This window comes from Elephantulus edwardii, unplaced genomic scaffold (genome assembly GCF_000299155.1).
Source record: "Elephantulus edwardii isolate Elephantulus edwardi_28Jun2011 unplaced genomic scaffold, EleEdw1.0 scaffold00006, whole genome shotgun sequence".
Lineage (NCBI taxonomy): Eukaryota > Metazoa > Chordata > Mammalia > Macroscelidea > Macroscelididae > Elephantulus > Elephantulus edwardii.
The window spans coordinates 11,088,674-11,096,418 of NW_006399756.1; the positions used below are offsets into that span (position 1 = coordinate 11,088,674).

Below are 7,745 nucleotides of genomic sequence, written 5' to 3' on the forward strand. Positions count from 1 at the left end.
TAAATATGAAAAATAAAGTATGTGATTTATCAAAGATACTCCAATGGATATGGAACCCTATTGTAAGCTGGAGACCACCTGGGCATTGTGAGAGAGGGCTCAGCTCCTGGTCAGGTCCTGTAAGGCCAGGATAATGGCCCTCCCTGGGCAGCACGTGCCTGCTCCTCAGGACTGCATGACCTCACGGCTTCCTGGGATCCCATGGGTGGCAGGCCTGAGCCCACATCACCTGGGCCTTATAGGAATGAGAATGTGTCACCATGCCTTAGCCATCATCCCAGAAAGGAGCCAGTCAGAAGGACACACTGTCCCTGGTCCATAAACCTTTCTCAAACACAAAGCTTGTTTTAAGTTACCAGCCGACACGTGACCCACCAATGGATCCATGAGTGCGAGTGCCTGCATGTACCTTGAGAGCGGCTGTCCCCGCGTACTGCCGGCTGATGGAGTCACCGTTGTTGGCCCACATGATCTGGTAAATACGGTTGCATTTCACTGGCAGTGGCTGCTCTGGAGGCATCACACCAAGCTTCTTCAGCTAAAAGGAACGCATGGGCAGATTACCCACATAGGAACCAGGGGGCCAGACATAAAATGCAGAAAAAGAAGTTCAATCATACACAGCCTCTCTCTCATTCACCGCTGTCGAGTCGGAGCGGACTCCGCTGAGCCTCTAGTGGGTCTTCAGAGGCCGTAAATCACATGCGAGGAGACTGCTCATCTTTCTCCTGCAGAGTAGTTGGTGGATTCAAACCGTGTGCCTTTGGGTTGACAGCACAACTCCTTACCACTGAGTCACCAGGGCTCCCTTATGTATAATACAGAATCTTTTTTTTTAATTCCTATTGTGTACCATCGAATCTTATCTGACTGGCACAAGAGATTCCCTCATTCTCTGGTGGAGCATCTGGTGGATTCGAACAGCGTGCTTTTGGGACTGCAGTGCAGCTTCTTGCCACTAAACCACCAGGGCTCCCCATAATACAGAATCTTAAAAAAAATAAAGGCAGCAGTAATGTTTCCATTACTCTTTAAAATGAAGTGCTACCTGAAAGCTTTTAAATTATTACAGTTCAAAAGAATTTTTAGTGGTATCATTTTTAGTGTATAAATTCACAGTATTATCTTTTGTCTTAATTTTTTTTGGTTTTTCTTTGTTTTCGATTTGTCTACAGAGTGAAACAACACAGAAATAGCAATAACATTAATAGTAGCAGATTAGTAAGTGTCCCATAAACATTAACACGGAGCTAGGATCCGGGATCTTGGGTGTTTTACATAAATTACTGTATTTTGGATAATAACACGCATATGCACATAACACATGCAGGACTCATAAGAAACTATCCCTAAGGAGGTTGCCCAATTTGTAAAAAAGTATAACTCTCAAGTCATTTGTATAAAAATATACTCTAATTTACTTTGCTTTATGGAATTCTTGCTCTTATTATCCCATTTTAAAGATGAGAACACTGAGGTTTAGGAAGGTTAAGTTACTGCATAAGGTCGGTCAGCACCGGGCATCTGAAAGGAGATGCTAAAGGAACAGAAATGGTGAGAGAACATCTGAAGGATGCAGCCGTCACCCCAGCGCTGAGGCTGGAGGGAGAGGCTGGTTCTGTGGTGCCAAGGAACCCAAACACCGGTGAGGGCAGTCCTAGTGGGAGTACCAATGATGGATGGCATGTCACTCTTCCCGCTTCTTGCCTGGTGGTCTCCTTTCAGCTGCCCGCTTGGCAGAGTCCAATAAGGAGCTGACTGACAAAGCAGGAGTCCAGAAGAGACTCCAGAGAGGTGGGTGTGGGGTAGAGTCCCTGGACAGAATAAATGGTCACATGCTCAACTATGAGACAGAAGGTTGTTGGTTCAAACCCAGAGTTCTGTTCTGCATTCATGCAGTCACCGTGAGTTAGGAGTTGACTTGATATCAAATAATGACAGCAACAGGGCCTTAGAAGGTATTACAGAAGGTGGGCCTGAAACTCAAGGCAAACGGGGAGAAGACTATGAAATGCCCCAATGCATTTTAATGGATCCAATAGTTTTAAAGTACCTAATACTTAAATGTCACCTTAGTCAATTTATTTCTGGTGAGATTTGAGCTGTAGAGCAACAAAGACGTCTGCACGCCGTTAGTGTCCTAGGACAAGGACTTCAGCTGTGAGCTGACACAGGAAACAAGCCGTCTTTCTTGGCTCGAGGAGGCCACGTACCTGCTGCTCCATGACCACGCGAGCGATGGCGGCTTGGACCACATTGGTGCGGTCCAGACAGTCCATGCAGTTCACGCGGAAAATCCCTTCCTGTTTGCAGATCACCCCATCTCGGTCCACCCTTGTCAGAAACAACACAGGGCCATTTTACAGTGTGAAAACCAGCTTCCCAAAACACAGAAGTCCTTCCTATCTAACAGTTCAGCAGCATTCACTCTCAGCTGTCTGGAATATCTTTAGGTGCCAGGTATTATCCTATCACTGTCGCTACTTCACAGTCACTGGACAAGAAACCTGTTATTCCCCTCGGGGGACTGGGTGGTGTTGCTGGGTGCCCTCAAGCTGACTACGCCTCCCAGCAACCCCATGAGTGACAGATGTGAGCCTCGCTCTCTCCTCCTCATCTCCGATACGCTCGAGCTCTCTGTCACAGTCACTGAGCCAGTCCCTCTTGCTGGGTGACGAGGTGCTAAAAAAAATCTGTGTCTTGCCTCTAAATCGCAGAACTACCAAGAGGCAGCGCTGAGAGAGACCTCGAGTGTTCCCTACATGCTTAAGGACCAGGAGCGCTTCCAACCCATCCTGTTCCTCCCTCCCAACACCAGGCAGAAAGGCAGCTGAACAAACTGACACAATCACTTTTCCCAGTCAGGGAAGAAGGAGTCAGCCAGTGTCCCACTCCTCTAATTTCTCCGACCCCCTGTGTGGACTGCAATCCAATCCAATGTTCTCTCCTGTCTTTTAAGCCAATTCCTTCTTCCTACATTTCCCTCTTGCCATCTAAGACTCATCCTTCTCTGACAACGTTTATATCCCTGAAAACTGAGAGCAATGCACCGTAAGCCTTACTGCCTACTTTAGGGGTCATGAGAACAAGAAAAATATGGGGCCCGGAGAGAAGAAAGAACAGACTTAAGTCCTAAAAAAACCAAAAACAAGAAAACAGGACTTCTCACTCCATTCTGCCCAAACTTCCCGATACCACGTCCCTTTTCAAGATGAAGGCTAACGCTGCTCGATAAAGAACAGCCCTCGTGAAAAGGAGAACAGTGAAAAGGAGGCAGTCAACCGAAACCAGCTCTCAGCATGCTGTTACTATTTCAATGCTCAGTGGCGGCTAGGACAGTGAAAGCTAGGAGAGCCACACAGGATTTCACAGACCAAGCGTCTGTCCAACCGACTTCCTGTGAAATACCTACCAGCACCACTTCATGTCAAGAATGATGTCACAAATGGCATCGGTTAACGTTTGCACATTCTCAAACTTCATTCCTCGGCTAGAATGACATGCCAAAAGAAAGAAAGAAAAAGCCTTTAATATCATAACAATTACTCTTCAATTTTAAGATATAATAAAAAGCTACTTGTAAAAATGAGAGAATTGTTGCTATAAGTATATGAGGTGAACACCTCTAATATTATATGGAAAATTATACAGATGTTTATAACAATCTGCTCAGTGCAATAAAACAAACTTAAGAATGCAATGGAACACACCATCACAGGTACCTGAAGGTTTTTTTCTCTTCAGTCTAGAGGTAAATTAAGCCAAATTAGAGCTGGGATTAAAATAACTTTCTTACAAGATTAATACAAGTCATAAATAACATGCGTAATACATTAGTTGTTCTTGCTAGAATAACCTCTTGTGAAGTGGATGCACAAGAAGATAGTATAAAGAGTACAAAGCAGAAAGACAAGCCTGCAGGGTGACTTATAAATAAGAGAACACTATCATTTCTGCCAGGCTCAGACCAAGGTGGGGAAATGGAGTTATAAAATCTCCAAATAATTTCAGAACACGAAAATTGCATACCTTAAGGGCAATTTAAAAAAAAAAATTAAAATTTTATTTTACTATTTGTGTGCATGTGTACTGTCAAATCAGATCTGACTGGTACAGGAGGAGATTGCCCCTCCTTCTCCAGCAGAGCATCTGGTGGATTTGAACCATGTACATCTGGGATTGCAGTGCAGCTTCTTCCCACTAGGCCACCACAGCTCCCCTAAGGGCAATTTTTAAATAATATTTTTTACCAAGATGCATATGAGAACTGAAACGAAAATAAAATTATTTCTTTTCCCCTTCCACAAATAAGGAGAAGGACACAACAGAAATGGGGCTAAGACCCTGGGGGCAGGCTCCACCATAGGCGGGAAGCCACCTGCACATGTCAGGGAGCATTGCACCTTACCAGTGCTCGTGGAAATCGAACGAGACGTAGGTGAGGCGTGAGCTGTTAAAGAGTAACACCTGCTTCAGATAAGCATCTCCAATAATCTTCTCCCTTCCTGCCTGGTCTACCAGGTTAATAATAACCTGTGGGAGTGAGAAAGAGGGGAAAAAAATCTAGTTTAATCAGGTGTTAGAATTATGTGATTTTTAAAATTAACTATTTGGATTTATATTTTAGAAATACTTTCTAGCTATACTTAGAATTTAATCCAATCAAGCCTCAGTTTCTTTCCATTAAAAGAGAATTTTCATTTGTTACTTTCAGGTTTATTAGAATTGCTGACATCAATGAGATTAGTAGTTTTTCAGTATATATTGTTCCTATGTACTGTCAAGTAAGTGAGAGCCAACTCCTAGTTGAGGCTCCAGTGGGTTTTCAGATGCTTGTGCCTTGTGGGGGAAAATACATATATTTATATGGATGTGTGTGTTATCTCCTGAAAATCCCTAAAAAGAGACAAATATGTCAAAATCAAGGTCGATACAAGACTTGGCAGCCATTTCATAAGGAAGAAGGCCGAAAAGACATTCTGCTTCGTTAATAATCACGGAAAGGAAAATTAAAACTATTATACACAAGATTATGAAAATTTATAAAAGACAGAAAATACCTCCTTTATGGGAGGTGCAGGGGAAGAGTGGGGGGGATGTGCAACAATGAAGAGAATTAATAAAAAACATGCCCCATTTTTGGCCAAGATGTGGGGTAGCTAGAACTCTAACATGTTTCTCTTAGTATAAATCATGCCACACCAGTCTGTAAGCCAGAGATTCCACTCCTACATGTACGCTTGACAAAAATGCATCGACCTTTTACCATAAGGCATTTGCAAGCACATTTATACCAGTACTGGACTTTTGGCTTTCGGCTTGGAGGAAGCCGTGGGGCAGCTGTCTTCAGCCCTCAAGAGTCTGGGTTCATCTGCCACCCGCCACCTCCACACTGCTGCCCAAGTTTGACCACAACGGGATCAAAGTCGTGTATTGAGGTGAACAAGTGGGGAAGCTGGTTGCCACGTCTGCTCTTGCCTCAAAGATCAGCCCTCAGGGCCGGTTTCCAAGGAAGGTTGGTGGTGCCATTGCCAAGCCCACACTGCTGGGTGATTAGAAGGGACTAAGGACTATGGAACTGAACGTTCAGGACAGACAGGCACGGACTGAGGCGGTGCCTCTGCCTCTGCCCTGATCGTCAAAGCCCCGATCATTGTTAACAACAACAACAAAAGGCTCTTCACGATATGTAAGTGTTGAAAACTATCTTCTCTGACATTATGAACTGCCTTTTCATTCTTCAATGGTCACTCTTGGAAAATAGAAGGAGGTCAAGTGGCACAGTAGTTAGAGAGTACAGCTATGAACTAAAAGGCCAGCAGTTCAAAGCTGGAAGATGCTCAACACCTGGTTCTTTCTTTAGGACCACTTATGAACTCGTCTGCTCTCAATCAGAACTAACTTGATGGCAGTGATGAGTTTAGGTTGGTAGGTAGTTTGTTGGTTGTTTTTGTTGCTATTATTTATAAATACACCTTCTTCACCTTAATAAAGCAAAAATTTTTTTTGCTATATAGAAATACTATTTAAGACCCAAAGCTTTTCTGTGTACTCTAAAAGTTTTACTGTCTTAGCTCTTTAATGGGTCATTTAGAACCATAATCCAATTGAAACTGATTTTTATGTATGGATTGACGTTCAACATCAAGAAAACAAAGATTCTCACCACTGAGCCAAATGGCAGCATCATGACAGATGGAGAGGAGACTGAGATTGTTAACTAAAGCTGTAGCTTGCTTGGCTCCACAATCAATACTCTTGGAACCAGAAGCCAGAAAATCAAAAGACTACTTGCATTGGGAAAATCTGCTATCAGAGACCTCTCCAGAGTACTGAAGAGCAACAAATGTTAGTCTAAAGATAAGGTGTACTGGATTCAAGGCATGGTCTTCGCAATTACTTGCTATGCACCAGAGAGCTGGACTATGACTAAGGATGACAGAAGAAGATGCCTTTGCATTGTGGTGCTGGAGAAGAGTACTTAACACACCATGGAACTGCTATCTCTTCCCATGAGATTAAATTGCCTCTAAAAACCTGCTAGAGGGTCAGGTAGGTCGACTGAATCAGTTCTGACTCAACGGCACACAACACAACCACACAGACTGCTAAGAGAACAGATCTGTTCTGAAGAGGTTAAAACAAGGCTGCTTCTTGGAGGCAAGGAGGTGAAACTGCATCTCACAGACTTTGTGCATGTTGCTAGGAGGGAACAAGTCCTTGGAGAGGGACATCATACTTGGAAGGGTGGAGGGACAGCGCAGGAGAGGAAGACCCTGGATGAGATGGATCGACTCGGTGACTGCGGTAATAGAGGTAGGAGTGTCGGAAACAATAAAGTTGGCTCAAGATAGAGCAGGGTTCAGAGCTGCTGTACACAGGGTCATTATGAGTCACAAGCAACTCACTGGCATATAACAACAACAACAACAGGTAGGATAGACAACTAAAGTAAAGTTCCTAGGTCCAATAACGTAAGCATGTAAGCATATTTGACTCAAGTTCATTATCACAGATATTAGTTGCCCTTGGCGAGATTCTGATTCAGACACTCTGAGGAATCTCTGGGGAGAACCAAAAACCTCTCAAGCCAGCACATGATCATTTGTAACACACACACAATCTACTGATACTCTCTCTAGCAAAGACTTCACCTTAATGACTAAGGTTCACCTGGCTCAAGTTATGACCTTTTCAACCACCTCATATGTGGGTGAAAATTGGAGAATGAAAAGAGAAGACAACCCATCAACAAACAAATGGATAGAGAAGCTGTGGTATATCCATACAATGGAATACTACGCTGCACTGAAAAACAAGGAACTCAAGCAATATTATTCAAAGTGGGTGACCCTGGAGGATATTATGATGAGTGAAAGATCTCAGACACAAAAGGACAAATACTGCATAGTGCCACTGTTGCAAAATGGGACTGACATCGGGCTGAGAAAGATGGGATAAATAACGTATACTGTATTGAAACAGATGAGGGACAGACTGTTTAAAAGGGATATGTGATTAGGTATTATTGTCATGACAGGAGTCCAGAACAAAGGCTGCACAGTGGAATGGACTTGGGGGCAGGGGTTGTATAACAATCAAAGAATTTTTCTTTTACTTTTCAAAGAGAAGAACAAACTGGGGAGGGGGGAGGGGTAGAAAAGTGCAACAATGAGAGAATGGAAATCCCCGGCGCTGGCTGAAAATCGCCTGTGACTTCATCCATAGCCACTGGTGAGAGTCAG

General features: G+C 43.6%; 1 protein-coding gene across 1 annotated transcript in view; it reads right to left on the reverse strand.

Moving 5' to 3' along the window:
• Positions 1-7,745, reverse strand: part of INPP5F (inositol polyphosphate-5-phosphatase F) — a 103,914-nt gene that overhangs the window by 17,779 nt on the left and 78,390 nt on the right. Inside the window, exons 10-13 of the mRNA XM_006879895.1 lie at positions 4,409-4,533; positions 3,413-3,490; positions 2,214-2,334; positions 410-538 (exon numbers count right to left, since the gene is read on the reverse strand). Of these exons, the coding sequence (XP_006879957.1) occupies positions 410-538; positions 2,214-2,334; positions 3,413-3,490; positions 4,409-4,533 (453 nt within the window). The remainder of the gene's footprint in view (positions 1-409; positions 539-2,213; positions 2,335-3,412; positions 3,491-4,408; positions 4,534-7,745) is intronic.